Here is a 21,425-nt window from a genome sequence, read left to right on the forward strand (position 1 = left end):
CGTTCGTATTTTAAAATATACTTCAGGTTGTCCCCCTTTCCTCGGCGCCTTCTGTCAGTGGTCCTATGTGTGATGTAGATGTGACGCACTTCTGAGTTGTTACAGAAAGTTGTTGAAAAGAGTATTGAGACCACTGAGCTCTAGTGCTGGGCCTTTTCCAGGAAATAAGAGTTTCGGTCATGGCGACAGCGTGTGTATATCCGCCTCGGTTCAGAGGTTTCAGTTTCGAAATCTGTAAGAGATAAGAGTAGAATAATATAAAAATATGCTTGATTTTTAAAAATTGTTCATTTTTGGGTTACGCTTCATTTTTGTGGCCACTGCCTCATAGAGTAAATATATATGCTATATTTACTTTATGGACATGGGATCAGAAAACAATTTTTATAACCAGTAGCCACATGTACCCATAGGGTATCTATTTTTTTATTTTTTGCAAATTCAATGAATAAAACCGTCCGACAAAATAATTTCTGCTTAGAATGTAAACAAATCGGCAAAATGACAGTAGCAATTTGTGAAAAAATTCTGTAATTATTCTTGAAAAACGAGATTTTTACTCCATATTTTGTAAAAAAAAAAAACATTTATTTTTTTTTAAATCCCCCGCTGGCTGAAAGGCCCAAAGGGGGATTATGTCATAGTGATGTCCGTCTGTCCCGGGAAGGGTGCTCACCTTCTGAAATCAACTCCTCTTACGATTTTTGGAGGAATTTCACGAAACTTGACAAGAAGCATTGTTATATGCCGGTACTACGCATATTATTACAGGTAGTCGTCGACTTACGACCTATGCGACTTACGACCGATCGACTTTACGACCGTCTGGTTATGACTGGCAAGTGTTTCCCAGCTGAGCTAGCTGAGCGTACGACAGTTTCCGCCCCAGCTCCCGGCAGCGTCTCTTGCCGCATACAATAGTTTCCGCCCCAGCTCCAGGCACATACGCAGTCTCTCTCGCGCTCCCTCGTGCACTCCGTCGTACAGTTTCCGCCCCAGCTCCAGGCACATGCGCAGTCTCTCTCGCGCTCCCTCGCGCACTCCGTCATACAGTTTCCGCCCCAGCTCCAGGCACATGCGCAGTCTCTCTCGCGCTCCCTCACGCACTCCGTCATACAGTTTCCGCCCCAGCTCCAGGCACATGCGCAGTTCTCTTGCGCTCCCTCGCACACTCCGTCATACAGTTTCCACCCCAGCTCCTGGTACATGCGCAGTCTCTCTCGTGCTCCCTCGCGCACTCCGTCATACAGTTTCCGCCCCAGCTCCTGGTTTATGAAATGAGCAAATGCTCCCTCCGGCCCGAGCACTGCAACAGCTGATGATGACGTAGACGACCCACAGCCAAGCACCAGTGATGCCAGCGGTCACTAAATTTTGTATTTTGCTATGTTTTACATTTGTATTTTGGTATGTTTCAAACTAAAATGTTTTCTATTTTTCATTCCTGTATTTCGTATTTTTTGTTTTGCACATATTAAACGAATTGTACTGTACGCAGTGTAGTATGCAGTGTTTGACTTAAACCAAATAATGAGCCAAAGTAATGAAATAAGAAAATGTTGATAAAATAAGACTTTAAGATGATTACAATATCATTACACGTCACAATATACTTACGTTCATTTAACATAGGCCGACTTACGACCAGATCGGTTTACGACCGGTCAGTCGTAACCAAACGCAGTCGTAAGTCGACGACTACCTGTATTTTGTTCAGTTTGGTCACATTTTACCAGAGTTACAGCCCGTGATTTAACAAAATTATACTTTGACAATTTCATGAGTGTGTTTTCCTTCTGAAATCAACTCCTCTCTCAGTTTCTGGAGGAATTTCACCAAACCTAGTAGAAGACATTTTTGTATGTTGGTAGTACGCATATTGTTATTTGGTTCAATTCGGTTACATTTTCCCAGAGGTGTGGCCCTTGATTTAACAAGCTTGTACTTTCACAATTTCATGGTGTGCTTGCCTTCTGACATCAACTCCTCTCACAATTTTTGGACAAATTTCTTGAAGCTTGGTAAAATGTCTTGCTACAGTATATGACTGTAATATACATATTGCGATTTAATTTCATTTGTGAAAATTTTATCAGAGTTTTGACCCTTGATTAAATAACTTTGTACTTTGACAATTTCATGAAGGTGTAAGTTCTTCTGAAATCAACTCCTCTCACAATTTTTGGAGGAATTTCACGAAACTTGACAGGGTTCTTTGTTATGTCGGTAATACACATGTTGCAGTTTTGTTCAGTTCAGTCACATTTTACCAGAGTTATGGCATAGTTGCCAGTGGGGGATATTGTGCTCTCAGAGCACTCTTGTTTGGCAGTTGGCAAACCAGCTTAAAGGTGCATTACCGGCACTGACTGGTTTGGAGTACGGAGCAGGAGATGGGTGGGGGCTACATTCTTCTAGCTATTTCTGTTTCTTTTAAATACTTGATGATTTTGGGGTTTTTGTTTTTGAGTAGAGTTTTTTTGTCCTCGGTTGGTTCTGCAACATGCTCTGCCATTTTGTTTTTCCTCTACTCATGGTATATGAGCTGATAGCCTAGTAGTAGAGTAGCCAATCGGAGCACATGATTGCTCATATCCAATGAATGTGGATAGAATAATATACATTATAAGTATGTATGCGATCGATAATATAAACAGGATCATTGTGTAAATGTGTGTAATTTCATTACAGTTAGAGCTTTTTATTCCTCAAATTTCCATTCAGTTCAAGGGACGACTGAAATCGGCTAATAACTATACGAACTTAGTAATAAATCACTGTAGTTTGATTTCCAGTACTGTAACAAAGTTTTTAAAAAATCATTGTTGCAATAATTGCAATTATTACCTTTAATTGTATCGGGTTAACTGATTGTTTAATTTTGTATTAATCCTAACAGGGTAAAGACAGTAAAGAGCCAGAACAGCTGAGGAAGCTGTTTATTGGTGGTCTAAGCTTCGAGACAACAGAGGAGAGCTTACGTGCTCACTTTGAGCAATGGGGAAAGCTCACAGATTGTGTGGTTAGTGATGTTACTGTGCTATTTAATACTTAACACCACTTTGTACAGCATTACAAAAATGTAATAGTTACATGGAATGTTTGCATGGCTGTATCAGGACTGTAGCTATTTATTGGCTGGTTTTTGTTTTTTTTTTGTTTTTTGTGCAGGTGATGCGAGATCCAGGAAACAAGCGGTCACGCGGCTTTGGCTTTGTAACATACTCCTGTGTAGATGAGGTGGATGCAGCCATGGCCGCTCGACCCCATAAAGTGGATGGTCGTGTTGTTGAGCCGAAACGGGCAGTTTCCCGTGAGGTATGATCATAAACCCAGGGCTTGACATTAAGGACTGCCCGATTGCCTGGTGCAAGTGAAACATGCATTTGGGCAAGTGGGATACGTCCCCAACGTGCCTGACCGGGCAAGTTGGAATGAGCATATATTACGAACTAGTACCATAAAAATCAGGCTTTTTGATCTTTTATTTCAGTTCCTAAAAGCGTCCCTCACTACGTATCCGCCTTTATGTCTTGGCTGTTTTCTTAGTCTCGGTTTCATTTACTGTTTTGCAAGTTATTTTATATCCCCCCGCTGTTGTAGTATGGTACGCGTACTGTTTACAGACCCCTTGTGCATGATGTCACACATCACGTGATAATTACAGCTGGGGTCAGACAGACACCGTCTTTCATGCAAGCAAGACTTAATCTGTCTTCAATATGGTTAATTTTTGCGCTGTTTTTGCTCGTTCAAACAGAGAAATAGATAAAAGGCATTACCGTCTCCCCACTGTCAAGAAAAATCTTAACAAATAGAAGCAAATGCTTCAAGAACAACGAAGAAATGAGCGGTTAAACAGAATACGACGAGAGGAGCTCAGCCTGAAAACTCCAGAGAATTTCATGATTGTATTTTACAAAAACAGAAAGTCGGAAGCGAGTCTGGAAGAGTTTGCTTAAGAATCTCGTTTTTTTTTTTTTTTTCTGCTTGCATTCGAGTTAGCTCCTTCATGAAAGTGTTTGATTTTCTTACAGGTGAAGCCGCTTCCTTATTCTATACAAATAAATAAACTTATTCAAGACAGAAAACCCAGATTGGTTTCAAACAACTTGGGCATAAAAAAAACTCAACAAAGAGCGACATGCGCGATAAATCCTGAAAGATTAAGAGCAGAGAGAGCAGGAGCTTTGTTTCTGTTATCAGAGGAACACAGTCCTGTGCGCTCTCTCTCTCTCTCTAATATATATCTTTTTTTTTTTTAAATCATCATCCACCTCTAGGTTTAAAAAAAAAAAATCGCGATGCATCATGACAGACCGGCTGCACTGATTCAGTTACAGGTTGCCAGGTCTGTATAAAACACCCACAACCTACACACTAAACTATAATTTTAAACTCAAACATCCTGTCTGTCATGACACAGCGCAGGTTTTTTTTTTCTTTTTAAACCTAGAGGTGGATGATGACAAAAAAAAAATCTCAAACACAGTCCTGTTCAAAAGTTTTGGCATCCTGTTTTCTTCATACAAACTTTTTGATGTAGATTTCTATTTTATGATTTCTACGTTATTGAGTAATGAACCTACAGTCTGAGAGAGTTCCACACATACACACTTTACAACAGCTGCATGCATGTGAAATGGAAATAAATCAACTAAGGCAGGAAAAATTATTTTGGATAAAATTTATTGTCTGTTACAAGTAAAAAGTAACCAGCAACCAAACTTAATAATAAACTTAATCAATAAACAAACTTTAACTCAATGTGTGATCTTAATTTTATGTTGCATTTCACAACTAATTCTATGGTTTTCCTAAAAAAAAAAAGTTGTACTTGCAAAATAGGGGGCAAGTGATAATATTGGGGGGGAAAGTGGAAATTAATCCCCACTTTCCCCCCCAGGGCAAGTGGGTTTAAAAGTTAATGTCGAGTCCTGAAACCATTGCCCATAAAATTGCTTAATCTGCAGTAATTGCATTATTAGCAATACAATATCATAATGTTTCTTCCATTATCTAGGACTCAAATAAACCAGGGGCCCACTTGACCGTGAAAAAGATCTTTGTTGGTGGGATTAAGGAAGACACTGAAGAACACCACATACGTGAATACTTTCAGGAGTATGGGAAGATTGAGAGCATTGACATTATGGAGGAGCGATCAACAGGGAAAAAGAGAGGGTTCTGCTTCGTAACGTTTGATGACCATGACACTGTGGATAAAATTGTTGGTAAGAAAATATGTAATTTTTGCAATTGCTTATGTTGCTGACATACAGTACATCAGTTTAAAATTTTAATTTGTATTTCTCTCCAGCTCAGAAATATCACACCATAAACTCTCATAACTGTGAAGTCAGGAAAGCACTACCTAAACAGGAAATGCAGGCAGTTTCTAACCAAAGGTGTAAGTGCCATATAAATAGGAGAGGTGTTGTTTTTGATGACTACTACTACTTTATTATTATTATTATTATTATTATTATTATTATTATGAAAATTAGCTGGATTATTTGTGGGTTTTTTTTCCTTCTCTCTCTTTTAGATCGTGGTGGTGGTGGTGGTGGTGGAGGTAATTTCATGGGCAGAGGAGGTGATTTTGGAGGTGGCAACTTTGGTAGAGGTAGGAAAGAAATTGGCCTTAATGTCATAGTCATCCTTTTGTGTTTAATCTGGACAAAAATCCACAAAAGTCTATGTTGTTATGCACAGGGGGTTATGGAGGAAGCCGTGGAGGGTATGGAGGAGATGGATATGATGGATTTGGTGGAGATGGTAAACTCTATCAACAAAATCATTTAAACTGGGGAAATTATTAAAGTTTTGTCTTGTATATGTGTGTGTGTGTGTGTATGCTGTGATATTTTTTCAACTATATATATATATATATATATATATATATATATATATATAAATTCATATTTAGTCTGTTTGAGTACTGATAGACAATAAACAAGTCTAGTGAGTACAGTAGCTCCAATTATAACCTGATAGATTTATTATGAGGTTGCCAGCAGCAAAGTGTTTGTTTGTGTATTCAGGTGGGAACTATGGTGGTGGCCCAGGTTATGGTGGTGGCCGTGGAGGATTCGGTGGCCCTGGTTATGGTCACCAAGGGGGAGGAGGTGGTGGTTATGGAGGAGGATATGACAACTACAGTGATGGACGTAACTTTGGTGGTAAGACTGTATAGGGCAGTTTATTGCAACTAGACAATTTGGTACTGAGGTCCAGCTGATGAAATCTATTCTACAGAATTATTATTCAGCAAGGGACATTTATTTAAATTCTGAATTGGCTTAATGCAGAGCCTGTCAAGCCTCAACGCCAGGCAATGCCCGATTTGCCCAACCAAGACACTTGAGTAGAAATATTTTAGCAAGTTAGGCCCGTTCGGGCACACCTATGGTCAGCTTCTTTAAGCACAAAAATGATTTTCAAGTGAGTACATTACAAAAAACAAGACGTATTAACCAGCATCCTCACCTCCCCTGTGATCGCCACTTTGTGCCCCCCTGATTTGTAATGCCGATTCTGATTGGCTTGCTTCAGGCACGCGTGTGCATTTGTGCTTTTCATCACTACGAGTGGTTGCTGGGGCCCTCTACATTTTCCTGGGTTGAATTCAGGATGTCCACATATAGACCCCTTGCACTGACATCACATTTACCTTAGCAGTCGTTGCTACCTGATGCCTGGGGGGGGGCAAGCAAACTTTGTTCACATACTGAAACCAAGCGAAGCTGTCCGGCATCTGTTGCTGTTGTCCAAAGAAAACTACTAATGGAGCAGTGAATAGGCTCAGTACACAGCAGAATAGCACGACGAACTCATTTTTTAAAATTTGGCATTTATCGCGTTTTGGAAAAGACATTGTATGTATGTATATACTAGTGCATCTCAAAAAATTAGAATATTTTGAAAAAGTTCAATATTTTCCATCAGTTATTTAAGAAAGTGAAAGTGTTATATATAGACTCATTACACATAAACTAAAATGTTTCAAGCATTTTTCTATTTTAATTTTAATCAGTATGGCATACAGTACAAAAACATAAAAAACCCCATCTCAAAATATTAGAATATTTCATTTCAAGTTTGAGTAAAACAGTATGAACACAGTGTATCTCTCGGTCTAGTTCAGTACACACAACCACAATCATGGGGAAGACTGCTGACTTGACTGTTGTCCAGAAGATGATCACTGATGCCCTCCACAAGGAGGGTAAGCCACAAAAGGTCATTGCTGAAAAGGGTGGCTGGAAAAGGTGCACAAGCAACAGGGATGGCTGCAGTTTTGAGAGGATTGTCAAGAAAAGTTGATTCAAGAACTTGGGAGAGCTTCACAAGGAGTGGACTGAGTGGTCAGTGTATCAAGACCCATCACAAACAGACATCTTCAAGAAAGGGGATACAACTTTCGCATTCCTAATATCAAGCTACTCCTGAGCCAGAGACAATGTCAGAAGTGTCTTATCTGGGCTAAGTAGAGAAAGAAATGGACTGTTGCTCAATGGTCCAAAGTCCTCTTTTCAGATGAAAGTACATTTTGCATTTAATTTGGAAATCACGGTTCTAGAGTCTGGAGGAAGAGTGGAGAGGCACAGAATCCAAGGTGTTTGAAGCCCAGTGTGAAGTTTCCACAGTCTGTGATGATTTGGGGTGCCATGTCATCTGCTGGTGTTGGTCCACTGTATTTTATCAAGTCCAAAGTCAACACAGCCATCTACCAGGAGATTTTAGAGCACTTCATGCTTCCATCTGCTGACGAGCTTTTTGGAGATGCTGATTTCCTTTTCCAGCAGGACTTAGCACCTACCCACAGTGCCAAAACTACTACCAAATGGTTTGCTGACTAGGATATTACTGTGTTTGATTGGCCAGCCAACTTGCCTGACCTGAACCCCATAGAGAATCTACGGGATATTGTCAAGAGGAAGATGAGAAACACCCGACACAAAAATACAGATACACTGAAGGCCACTATCAAAGCAACCTGGGCTTCAGTAACACCTCAGCAGTGCCACAGACTGATCACCTCCATGCCACACCACATTGATACAGTAATTCATGGTAAAGGAGCCCCAACCAAATATTGAGTGTATAAATGAATCTACTTTTCAGAAGTTGGACATTTCTGTATTGTAAATCCTTTTTTTGATGGATCTTAGGGAATATTCTAATAATTTGAGATACTGGATTTCTGATTTTCATGAGCTATAAGCCATAATCATCAAAATTAAAACAAAAAAGGCTTTAAATATTTCACTTTACATGTAATGAATATAGAATATATGAAAGTTTACCTTTTTGAATTAAATTATGAAAAAAAGGAACTTTTTCATGGTATTCTAATTTTTTGATGTGTATTGTGTGTGTATGTGTGTATAATATACACACACTATAATATAATGTAATATAATAAAGACATGCTTTTGTGTCTCAAGTAGTAAACCTCACCCATTACAGTAAATATCATTTACATAGTGAATTATCCCATAGATTGGCCCATCATGCATGTGAAGATGAGGAGGACAGGCTGTTTAATTTCCTCCTAAATACAATGGCAAACTGAATGATAAGACAATACTGCAGTACTGTCTTCTGTTTTATGTTTTTATTTTTATAATTCATCTTTAAAATATTGCTAGTCATTGTTATAGGCAAAAAAAGGTGTGTTTTGTGTCCTAAACTCTCTCTCTCTATATATATATAATGGCTTGTCTTGTTCTTCTGCTGCAGAAATAAATGTTTTTTAAAAAATATTTTTTGAAATGTACTTTTGTCTAAATAACTCAGTTATACCCCTAGAAAACATATCAGTATTGCCTTGAACCTAGGGATGCGTACCGGTATGCCGGACCGGTTCTGGACTTGTAAAAACGTTTCGGTTCAGTTCCAAAAAAACCGAAACCCCAGTGATTCGGTACTGGACTTGTAAAAAATCTAGCACTCACATATATCCTTTTCGTTCTAGACCATCTTGAACCTTCCATAGATCGCGAAATTTGTGCTGGAAAAAGATGAAAACATTCTCATGCATCGCTGTGTATGGCGGCCATTGCTGAATTCCCGAAGTCTCGCAAGTTGTCGCAACTGCTCGTGAGATTTGGATGACGTCAAGGGAAGCTAGCGATGTGATTGGCTAAATACCGCGTGGCTGCCAGTGGGCGCCATATTGGACATTTAGAGGTCTTTTGTGTTTTCTCTGCAGCAGACGGGGTCATGTTTGTTTGACCTCCCTGGTTTACACAATGCTGCGGCGTACTAGCAGCAGGATATGGGACCATGTAACAAAACTCCCACAGAACCAGGCAAAGTGTAAACTTTGTGAGAGCGTTATCCACACTGCTGGAGGTACTTCTAACATTGCAAGACATTTGCCAAGTTGCTCGCGTTATGCTGTTATAACATTATTCAAATATGCCATGGGTTCAGGTCCGGACTTATTAGGTCCAGACCTGAACCTAAGCCTCTGGATTCGAATCCGGACCTGAACTTGAACGTGGGTTTAGGTACGCATCCCTACTTGAACCGTGTATTTGAAAACTTGCCGAAATACCACAAAATGTTAAGGCAAAAGGAAATTCAAGGGGGGCAAACATTTTTTGAAGCCATTTGCCCTGCAGGGCAAAAGATGGCAAAAGTTGATGTTGAGGGCTGCCTGTGTTTTGCATACAGCTTTGCTTTGTATTTTGCTTTATAAATTCACATGGATCTATTGGCTCCTTTAGAAAATCACCTAAGCATCTTTTATGCTTACTTTAAAGGGAACTTTGGTGGTGGAGGAGGTGGAAGTGGAAACTACAATGACTTTGGAAATTATGGGGGTCAGCAGTCCAACTATGGACCCATGAAAGGGAATAACTATGGAGGAAGGAACTCAGGCGGACCATATGGAGGTAAAAGATTTATCTCAAACTGCACTATACAGTAACGTCATAGGAGCTGGACAAGAATGTTAGGTTTTATTTTTATTTTCCCAGGTGGTTATGGTTCAGGGGGTGGTGGTGGTGGTGGCAGCGGTAGCTATGGTTCAAGACGATATTAATGTGTATATATTTATGGTAAGTTCTCTTTAACACTCTAATTAATGAGGCTTAGATGTGTTGACCTAGAATAATTATTTTTTTTATCCTGTATCTGTTCAACAGGCTTCAGGTGGACAGTTAGCAGGAGATGAGATGAGTGGAGAGGAGAGGAGAGGTCAGGAAAGAAGCAGGTTACTGTGAGAAAGCCAGGACCTGCTAGTCAGAGCACTAAAAATGGAGACATAAAGAAGGACTGTTTCCACTAGCTACAATGAGCAAGGGTGTAGCCAGGTACTCATGACCTAGTATGTCAGTGTATGTACATTCCTTTAATCTCTTGCTAGATTTTTACCCCTTCTCGGTTTTTTATTTTTTATTTTTGTCCATTTCCGAAATCTCAGCGCTTTTCCCCCCCTTTTCAGAGCGATATATCAAATGTCGTAGATGTTGAAGTAAGCTTTTGAATTCCATGGTCTTAAATGATTTTTTTTTTCTTTCGACTATTAGATTGATAACAATGTCTATAAATCTAAGTTATAAATCACAGACTAGCTGCCAATTATGGTATCATTTTTGATTACCGTAATGTTTTGGTTTCATGGCAGTGATGCTCATCAGTGTCAAGTATAATTTTCTGTTAGTGTGTTTGTGCTGTCTTGCGTTGTATGAAAAAAAAAAGTTATAAGCAGTATAGACTTGTCAGACTGGAGGGCATGTAACCGATCCATTTGTAACAGAAGTATAGATTGTTAAACTACTTTGAAAAGTGAAAAAGAAACCAGCTTAAATAAAATGTAGAAAATTCCCTAATCAAAGTTTAGTGGATCATTGAGTCTGGAAGAAAGTGCAGTTTTGAGTGTTTGTTGAATGCGTCCTCACAGAAGTGTAGCCAGTGAACTCAGACATTTCAACACTTTTTGGTGTTAATGTATAGTACCAGTCAAACATTTGGACACACCTTCTATTACATTTTTTTTCTTTATTTTTATTAATTAAGACACTTTGTGTCTTAAAGTAACAATGGACTGTCATTTCTCTTAGTTGAGCGGTTCTTGACATCATATGGAAGGCAAGAAATTGCACTAATTAGCTTTTGACAAGGCACACCTGTTAATTGAAAAGCATTCCAGATAGGGATGCACCAGTAAATTGGTATCGGCCGATATACCCCTTGTTGACTACCATCGGCCTATCGACAAATAGGATTGAATTTGCCGATGTTCTGGTTATTTGCGGTCAGACTCGGACAGTAGTTTAACAGTAGCAACATACATAGATAGAACTGGCTGCACAAGGCAAAAAGTGACAAGCACACCTGTGGCTTGTTTTCAAAGTGAGCAAAAAAATGTCGGCCATGTGGGAGTATTTCACCGTCTCTGAGACAAATCCGCGTTATGCAGTTTGTAAGACATGTTTGAGTGACATGTTTGGTGCATCCCTGATTCCAGGTGACTACCTCATGAAGCTGGTTAAGAGAATGCCAATAGTGTGCAAAGCATCGAGTTAAACAGTGACTACTTGGAAGAATCTAATGCCGCTTTTCCTCTACAAACGCGGCTGAGTCGTGCCGTGCCGAGTCGAGCTGAGTCGAGCTGAGCGGGGCTGTTGGAGTTGCATTTCGACTACAACCGCGCTGAACCGTGCTGGCTGGAAGTGGGTGGACACATTGGGTGGAGTTAGCGAAAGTGGGTGGACGTCATGTGATGTCGTTAAGCAGCGCAAACAGTGACATCAGTGACAGTGGCGGGACAAGTCAGAGCCGGGCCGGGGGCGGGGCAATTGACTGGGCCCTTTATTAAAGCTTATCATAACATCATTTTAGGCTACAAAATGTCCGCAACTGCGGTGTTTACCAATTTCAACACTACCGGGTGCAACTATGTTATTTAGTACATCAAGTCCTTCAAACGAACATGTAACTCAGAAACAAAAAACATTAGGATACTGTACATGGCTCATAATAAAACATCAATAGCCTATACTGCGCACATTATTTGAAGGGCATACGAATGAGCGCTCAGAGGTTGCAACGGTGACAGGAAGAGTCAGAAATAAAAGGAGGGCGGTGCAAACCTCACTGAATGCACTGTGTTTACCAATTTCAACACTACGGGGTGCACATTAAGTCCTTCAAACAAACATGTAACTCAGAAACAAAAAAACATTAGGCGACATACTGTACATGGCTCATAATAAAACATCAATAGCCTACTGTGCGCATTATTTGAAGGGCATACGACGAGCCTTGCGCTCCGCGAACTCGTCCACGATGCTCTGTATGTCACTGATTCAGTGATCTTTTAAGCGGTAGTCTCACGACCCGAATAGTAAACAATAAACATGGAGGACATGGAGTCGTTAGTGTTGCTGGTCTTGGTGCTGTGGCTTGACAACGCCAACAGATACTGGCAAGAGCGTATAGATGAGGCGAGGCGCATAAGGCTTCAGAAATTCTCGTAATTCGTAATTCTTCTTCTTCCGGGTTTGCGGTGTTTACAGATCCCAGCGCGCTCGCGGGGCGTGTGTGGGCATGTGAGGACACTCCTCCTCACCAATCAGTGCACAGGGGAGTGTCTGCTCACGCCCCCAGCCTCACTCGGCTCGGTTTGGCTCGCTTCAGCCCCACTCCAAAACGGTGCGAGTTTTAGGGGCTAAGCAGGGCTGAAGCGAGCTGAGTCGTGCTGGTTTTTGGTAGTCGAAACGCGAGCCGTGTCGGGCTGAAGTGAGCTGAAGCGAGCTGAAGTGAGCTGAAAAAGGGTAGTGGAAAAGGGCCATAAAATGCATACCTGCCAACCTGTACGCATCTTGCGTAGCCGCTACGAATTTTTACCTCATTGTACGACTGTACGTTTTCACATTAAAAAGTACGCATATCGTCCGAACTCGCATTTCAGTTAAGTTCTCGCTGAAGTTGATACCGCTGATCTGTGAGAAAACTCAGAGCCAGAATGGAACGCTTTGCCCAATACCCCCACCCCTCTTCCAGAGCATGTGGCTCTGCCCTCTTCACCCCCTCCCCTTCCTCCTTCGCGTCTCTGACTTGAGTGCAGCGGTGCAGCCAGAGGTCAGGTGGCTAGAGCGAGTCGGGGATTGAAACGTTGGTTAGAGAAGAGAGATTTCATCAATGATGGTCAACAATCCATTCTGCAAAGATCACTGGAAAGGTAAAATAAAAACATTAGGTCAGCCCAACAAACCGACATTGTTAACCCCTTGTGAATGTTATACTCGTTCACCAACTCAGTATGCTGCAATACTTCAGGCTTTCCCACATGCATGTTTCAGACAAAAACTGAACATATGGAGCCCGAACCGAGCGCCAAACGTGTTCAGAAACCCCAAAGATTTCTGGAAAGCTATCGGGAGAGGTGGCCTTGTCTCACACGGTCGCAGTTACCCAGCCACGCATTCTGCACGGTGTGCAAGATTGATATAGACATCAGTCACCAAGGAGCAACAGGTATGCTAACACCGTCCCACACACGCCCGTTAAAGTACTGCAATAAGAAGTTTTAGCTAACTGGAAGGCAGTGCGTAACACTTTTACTGTTATGCACAGCCTTCCTATATTTGTAACAGAAACGGTTGTGTTTCACGTGTACTCAAGAGCTTCCTAGCCGTTATTTTGTGCATTTACAACACCAACAGTACAGGCTAGTTCTTCATTTAACTTCGAAGCCGTCACTCGAGGTTGCATATTCGATGCGGTAACCAACGAAACCTGATTACAATTCCTCTCATGCTCTCATTGAATCACTATGATAAGTACCACTTTATTGATGTGCTCAACAAAACGTAGCGTGTTGTATATCTTAAGGGCAGTCGGTAACTTCTGTCAATGGTAGCCTAGGAATGTTTGCAGATGATGTGAAGTCGAAAATTGGTCATCCCTCTTATGAAAACCTGCATGGTACTGCAGTATCAAATGCTTTTTTCTACAGTATTACTGCAGTAAATGCAATATTTCGAATGCAAATGCAATAGTTTGCACATGAAAAAGGCATACTACAAAATACTGCAGTGTACTGTATAATGCAATATTTTGGATGTGGGGGGGGGAGGTCTGCACAGTGCAGGAAAAAAAAAATGTCAGTTTCCCATTTATACACTGTATTTTTTTCCCATAAGGGCCTTATAAAAGCCTGGGTCTGTGAGTCTGTCTATAAATTCAGAAAAATCATACTAATAATATGCAGTAACACATTATAAATAATGAAGTTAAGAATGGACTATAGACAGTGTAATAAGCAGTGGTAGTATTGTGGTAGTATAGTGGTAGCATGCGCGCCGGGTTGGGGTGAGGTTGACGTGGGGGGGGGAGGACTCATGAAATTGTAAAATTGTACTCATAAAATTTTTTCAAGGTTGGCAGGTATGAAATGTTCACCACATATGTTCTATGTTTCATTTCATAGTTTTGTTGTCTTCAGCATTGTTTTACAATGTAGAAAATAGTCAACATTCAGAAAAACCTTTGGAGTAGGTGTGTCCAAACTTTTGTCTGGTACTGTACATGTTGCATTTATACAGTATGAGCAAAGGTGTATTGAGATCTAGCCAAAGGCCACCAAACAGGTTTCAGTTGCCCAGTGTGGATGTAAGACAGAGCTTCAACTGGACCAGACAGCGAGTTGTCAGAAAAGAGGAGAGAAAAAAATAACCAGGGAGCATCAAGAGCCAAGTCTGTGGAGCAAAGCCATCAGGTGTCACACCAGAAAGCTAGCATCTGTTTTTTTTCCAAAACTAGCCTAACCTCCAAGAACAGCTGATGCTAGTGAAGAAAGGCTAGCGAGTACCTGGACCCAAGAGGCGTGACAGCCAATGCTAGCCAGCAAAGGAAGGGGAGTGAGTATAAGGGCTTGAGACACAGGTGAATAAGAGAAGGAAGAAGAAGAAGGAAATGACATGTCTTAGGACCAGGTAAGAGTAACCATTCTGCTTAATTTACAGATTGAAACTGAAGCGGCTGCTCAGCAAATCTTGTATGACACGTTTTCAGCGAAAGGTCTGGATGGGTAAGATTAATTCCTCAAAATATGTGTGGACAGTTTTACAGTATCCTCCCATAGCCACAAACACGACCTCAGTTTCTAGACTTTTGGTACTTTAGCTTCATAACTAAATCTGATAAAACTTAAAGAAAGAGACGTGTTTCTTCACTTTTATTACAGAACAAATTTTGAAGGTGGACTTTAATTAAAAGTTACACAAACTATCATTGCAATTGAAGATTAAATGCTTTTCATAGGTTGCATTTAAGTTTCAGATTTCAAATATTAGAAGTATTGGTCTTGAGAGTAATGTCTATCATTATGATATTTTTGCAATATTGCCTGAAAGCATTTATGTTAAAGTATTTTGCATGCATACATACCAGGGAATTTAACACTTATTTCACCAACAAAAGTAAAAGAAGTTGAAAGTTTTAGAATTACTTACTACAGCGTTATTAAATGTTTTCCTGCTTTAGTGTACTTGAGCAAATTTACCAACTACTTAATAATGCAGTAGTGCCCTAGCCTGAGAAATAATGACTGTCGAAAATGAGTAGAATAAAAGTATAAAATTGTACAATGCATTTTAATTTGGCATTACTAATAGGATGGCACATTAAAATAAGAAATTGGTGGCAACCAAATAGCCACATTCCCTTCAAGTCGGAAGCACTTTATTTGACATTTCTTTACTTGAGTTTACTTCATATAAACTCCATATCAGGTATCTCACTATGGCTGAGAATAGAAATACAGGTAGTCGTCGACTTACGACTGTGTTTGGTTATGACTGACCGGTTGTAAACCAATCTGGTCATAAGTCGGCCTATGTTAAATGAACGTAAGTATATTGTGATGTGTAATGATATTGTAATCATCTTAAAGTCTTATTTTATCAACATTTTCTTATTTCATTACCTTGGCTCATTATTTGGTTGAAGTCAAACACTGCATACTACACTGCGTACAGTACAATTCGTTTAATATGTGCAAAACAAAAAATACGAAATACAGGTGTGAAAAATAGAAAACATTTTAGTTTGAAACATACCAAAATACAAATGTAAAACATAGCAAAATACAAAACTTAGTGACCGCTGGGATCACTGGTGCTTGGCTGTGGGTCGTCTACGTCATCATCAGCTGTTGCAGCGCTCGGGCTGGCGGGAGGATTTGCTCGTTTCATAAACCAGGAGCTGGGGCGGAAACTGTATGACGGAGTGCGCGAGGGAGTGCGAGAGAGACTGCGCGTGTGCCTGGAGTTGGGGCGGAAACTGTTGTACGCGGCGAGAGGCGCTGCCTGGAGCTGGGGTGGAAACTGTCATACACTCAGCTAGCTCAGCTGGGAAACACTTGCCAGTCATAACCAGACGGTCGTAAAGTCGATCAGTCATAAGTTGCATAGGTCGTAAGTCGACGACTACCTGTACTTGGATGTAGAAGTTTGACCACTTCTTCCACTTAGAAAACTACACTATATGGCCAGAAGTTTGTGGGCACCTGACCATCACACCCATATGTGCTTGCTGAACATCCCATAACAGATTCAGTTCCCCCTTGCTGTAATAATACTACTCCTCTGTGGAAGCTTTCCACTAGGTTTTTGGAGCATGGCTGTGGGGATTTGTGCTCATTCAGTATTAAGAGCATGAGTGAGGTCAGAGACTGATGGTGGGTGAGGAGGCCTGGGGCTCGGTCAGTGTTCCAGTTCATCCTAAAGGTGTTCAGGTTGGGCTTGAGCTCAGGGCTCTGTGCGGGCCACTTGAGTTCTGACACCAGCCTTGGCAAACTATGTCTGCATGGAGCTCGCTTTGTGCACAGAAACCTAGTCATGCTGAAACGGGTTCGAGCCTCTTGGCTCCAGTGAAGGGAAATTGTAATTCTGGTGCCCACAAACCTTTGGCCATATAGTGTATGATACAAAGTGATGGTAATCTTTATCCAGGACGTTCTTATTGAGTTAGAAATTGCCAGTGGGATTTTATTAAATATATTTGGTTTATTATTATTAAGCATCTAAAGATTAGTACAAATCAGAGTACTGCTGTAATTAATGTATTTCTTTATTTGGTTATGGGAGGATATATTTTATACAGGGATAATATTCACATTTTAATTTACGTTTTGCTCAATTAATTCTGCAAAAATGTACTTGAGCATAAGTTTTTTTTGTTGTTTGTTTTTTTTTCTCTTCAGTATTTAGATTTGTATGAATGCGAGCTTTTTTTTAAATAAAGGTGTTTTAAAAATCTTTGAGAGTCCTCATTATCATTTAATGTAAAATGTGTTCAGTGGAAGTTTTCAATATTTATTTTCACCAAAATTTAAAAATTTGCAATCCAGTGTGATCTATCAAGAATATCTTTAGGGTCTGAAGTTTGCTTTTTTTTGTTATAAAGCCAATGTTGTTCACAAGTAATGTCCATTTCACCCATAAACTACAAAACACCCTTACATAAAATGGTCATTACATATCATTTTTATAGGTTCCACTGTGTCCTAAAATTAGCTGTAAAAGCTACCTGTGAGACACTACTTAAGAACTGAAGACATACAGAGTGTGTAAAGGAATTTGGAGTGAGACTTCCATTATTTCTAAGCTACACAACCCTCAGTTCCAGTGAAGAACTAAAGAAGCAATCAGAACTGACTTGTAAAATTGTCAATTTGATTCTTTTTATTAAAGTATTCCTTCAATTCTTTGAATTGTTGGGGCTGTACTTTAACCAGATTAAACCAGACAAGATTGTCGTCAGCTGTCCATCTGCCACGTTGCACTGAAAAGCGCCCTGCTGCCAGCACCTTATTGGTGATTGTACTATTTAACCCATAGCTGGAACCCAGGCAGGTGCTACCCCTCTGGGTCCGAGCAGACCTGGGAGCAATGGTGATTATAAGGGGTAACTCCACTTTCCCCAATACTCAAGTCCTCCTGGACCCAAGACTCACCACCGGTTGCAGTTTAAAGTCATACCCAGGCCTATTTAAAGCAGACAAGATGTTACAAAATTAGTCATAATGTTATAGTTGCGTAACTCATCATACGCAACAGTATATGAGTGAAAGCGAATCAGTCAAACATAAACCTTGTATTCTTTGTGTTAACAGCAGTAATGTTCATAGCACCAGGGCGAAAATTAACTTCAGTGCTTGGTCACCACTTGGGCCAGTATCCCTGAATTCTTAGTGGCCCAGGCCAAAATAAAGTGGCCCTTGAATTTCCTCTAGTTGAACACCCAAAAAAAAGGGGGGGGGGGGGATTTAAAACCATTTTTCCTTGAATAATACCCCACTGTGTTTAATGTATGCCCCTAGAAATTGATTAATCAACAACAAATTCTATGGAACTGTTTAGATATTTTATATTTTTCAAACATTACACTACATTAGTCATTTAGCTGACGTTTTTATTCAAAGCGACAAACAATAAGTGCATGTACCCAAGAGAATCCAAGAGCGACCAGTGCAGTGTAAACAAATGGCCTACAAATACCATCCAATATCTGGAATGAACTGGCCTCCTCACTGGACGATCGTGCAAATGGGGACGAGACGTCCAGTCGACCTAGAGGGGCTGAACGGGGCTCGTGCAAAACAACATCTGTCACGGGAGTGACATTGAGCCAGTTCTCGGAGGAGGACTTTCCGCCCCTTCCCAGGAGGGATGCTGCCACCTCCCCACTCCCAGACAATACCTGGGACAGCACTCCTGCACCTAAATCTCCTCGCAGGCCTTGGCCTAAACAAAGAAACCCCAATGTTATAGAGGACACTTGCACGCAATGGTGTGAGATCGTTTCGGATCCTCCGCCCACGGTTTGAAGCGCCTCGCACCCACAACCTCTGCGTGAGCCTCCCGAGGTTCACACAAACAATATAGTGGCGATGGGTCACGAACCTCCTCCGTCAGATTCGTTCCAACAAGTGGAACAGGAGGAACTTCTTATCTCGCTCATAGATGAGGAACTGGATGAGGAGGTGTCCACAAGGATGCCTCTCTCGCCGGTCATAGAGAGGCTGGCCCCTGTCACGCAAAGGTTCAGACCCACTAGACATCTGAAAACAAACAGGAAATTACAGGATTGGAATCTCACAATCGGCAAAAAATGGTTAATCATAGGGGATTACAATCTCGGCAGGATAATAGAATATCATATTCCAGACCTGCAAATTGACAGTTTCCCAGGGGCGACCTTTGCACATGCAGCAAACATCATACTCCATGCGGTTCTCAATTGCAGAGTCGAAAAAGTCATCTTGGCATTCGGCATTAACCACAGGGGCCAACTCATAGACAAAACGGCCATTAAACAGTTGCAAAGGGCCATCAACCAGGCCAGAGAGACTTTCGTTGCCACAAAAATTTGGATTCCTCTGGTTAATTACTCCAAAACTCTGGATCCGGTCCAACAACGCAGAATGGACAAACTCAACGAGTCCATTAAAAAGGCGTCCAATTACATTCCGTTGCTCCCGGATTCTCTATTTGAGACTCTGGACGACGGCGTCCATTGGACCCCAAAGACCGCTCAAGTCATGCTAAATCACTGGACGTCCTTCTTAAACTTGTAAACCCCATAATCCCAGCGGCACCGGAGGGGGCTGACAAATCGGTCTTAAATTTATCATGCTCTTTTACCCTGAACCGGGAACAATTTAATTTGCTTCAGAAAGGTCTGACTTTCATTCCGACAGTAGACCTACATAAAGATCAGAAATCCCAATTGAGTAACGATCTACAGACATTCCACTGCCAAATTAAATTAAATTCGTATTACGGGATTAAAAAGAACAACAATCGGCCCATCCCTTTTACCCCCAAATCAGATTGGACACCTAAATTTTCTCAACTCCCCTTAGTCATTAAAAAATTTACGGTAGCAAATAATTATGCCTTAAAAACCCTCGATTGGAACTTTAGGGATTTATGTAATTTATCCCGTGGGGAGGTTAAAACACTCAGGCAACTGAGTCAGAATCGTGATATTGTCATTAAGCCTGCAGATAAGGGAAGTACTGTTGTCATATTGGATAAAAGCCAATATGTTTGGGAGGCTAAGAGACAACTGATTAATTCGGAACATTACGTTAAACTCGCTAAACCTATTTATTTGGAGACCATACCCATGATCCGGGACATAGTCGACCGGCTCTGTGAAAGTAAATATATAAATAGGAAACAGGGCCAATATCTTTTAGGACAAGACAACCCCAGACAGAGGAGGTTTTATCTATTGCCCAAAATCCATAAAGACCCAAAAATGTGGAGCGTCCCTTTCGAAATTCCCCCCGGACGTCCCATAGTTTCGGACTGCGGGAGCGAGACGTATCGGGTGGCCGAATATGTCGAACATTTTCTTCACCCTGTATCGATCAAGCACCCCAGCTACATTAAAGATACCTATGATTTCATTGATAAAATCAAAAAAGCCCTAATTCCCACAGAAGCCTTTTTGTTTGATTGATATTGAGAGTTTATATACCAACATTGAAACCGAATCAGGCCTTAGAGCTGTACAGGAATGGTTTAACCGATACCCCGACAGCAAAAGACCCGATGACATAATTCTGCAACTTTTGGAAATCAACCTGACACGCAACGACTTTGAATTTGATTCTGAATGCTATTTGCAGATCAAGGGAACAGCAATGGGTAAGCGATTCGCACTGTCCTACACCAATATTTACATGGCGGCGTGGGAGGAAACGGCCTTGGCTGTTAACCCTATGAAACCGAAATACTACTTTAGGTTTTTGGACGACATATGGGGTGTCTGGGAAGACACGAAGGAGAACTTTGAGGTTTTTGCTCAAGGTCTCAATAACCATCACCCCTCGATTAAAATCGAATACCAACTCGATAAAGATTCTGTGAATTTCCTTGATACGGTAACGTCTAAGGGCCCTGATTTCTACAGCACGGGGGTTTTAGATACGAAGGTTTATTTTAAAGAAACAGACACCCATGCATTGCTACACAAAAAAAGTTTTCACCCAAAACATACCTTCAGGGGTATAGTAAAGTCCCAATTACTGAGATTCCAGAGAATCTGTTCCAGGCAAGAAGACTTTTGGAAAGCCACTGCTACCTTATTCAGAGCACTAAGATTTAGGGGTTACTCCCGGTCCTTCCTCCGGAATGTCCTCAAAACTTTTCGGCAGGTCAAGGCCGGGGACGATAAGGAAATAATCCCCTTCGTCACCACATTCTCAGGGATCAGTAGGAAGCTAAACACAAAAGTCAAGGTCAATTTTGACAATCATCAAAAGCTCTACGGCACTCAAAAATTACAAAATAATGTCTGCTTTCCAGAGAAACCAAAACTTGAAGGATTGGTTGGTCCATAGCAGATTAAAGCCCACATCGGTTTTGAGGAAAATTCAGCATTGTCCTGAA

At 40.9% G+C, this 21,425-nt stretch overlaps 1 protein-coding gene across 4 annotated transcripts in view; it reads left to right on the forward strand.

The window, feature by feature from the left end:
• hnrnpa3 (heterogeneous nuclear ribonucleoprotein A3) overlaps positions 1-17,151 on the forward strand; it is a 32,620-nt gene extending 15,469 nt beyond the window's left edge. The window contains exons 2-13 of one of the 4 annotated variants that reach the window (XR_009655386.1): positions 2,900-3,022; positions 3,172-3,318; positions 5,024-5,234; positions 5,321-5,410; positions 5,549-5,626; positions 5,716-5,778; positions 6,045-6,182; positions 9,774-9,905; positions 9,990-10,070; positions 10,158-10,325; positions 13,320-14,904; positions 14,985-17,151. Coding sequence is in view for 1 of the 4 variants with exons in the window: in XM_060930044.1 (XP_060786027.1) it covers positions 2,900-3,022; positions 3,172-3,318; positions 5,024-5,234; positions 5,321-5,410; positions 5,549-5,626; positions 5,716-5,778; positions 6,045-6,182; positions 9,774-9,905; positions 9,990-10,054 (1,047 nt within the window). In the remaining 3 variants the exon portion in view is untranslated. Of the gene's footprint in view, positions 1-2,899; positions 3,023-3,171; positions 3,319-5,023; positions 5,235-5,320; positions 5,411-5,548; positions 5,627-5,715; positions 5,779-6,044; positions 6,183-9,773; positions 9,906-9,989; positions 10,071-10,157; positions 12,442-13,319 lie in introns of those variants that run through there. The other 3 variants (XR_009655384.1, XR_009655385.1, XM_060930044.1) reach the window with 3 other exon arrangements.
• Positions 17,152-21,425: the final 4,274 nt, after the last annotated feature.

This window comes from Neoarius graeffei, chromosome 9, assembly GCF_027579695.1.
Source record: "Neoarius graeffei isolate fNeoGra1 chromosome 9, fNeoGra1.pri, whole genome shotgun sequence".
Classification (NCBI taxonomy): Eukaryota; Metazoa; Chordata; class Actinopteri; order Siluriformes; family Ariidae; genus Neoarius; species Neoarius graeffei.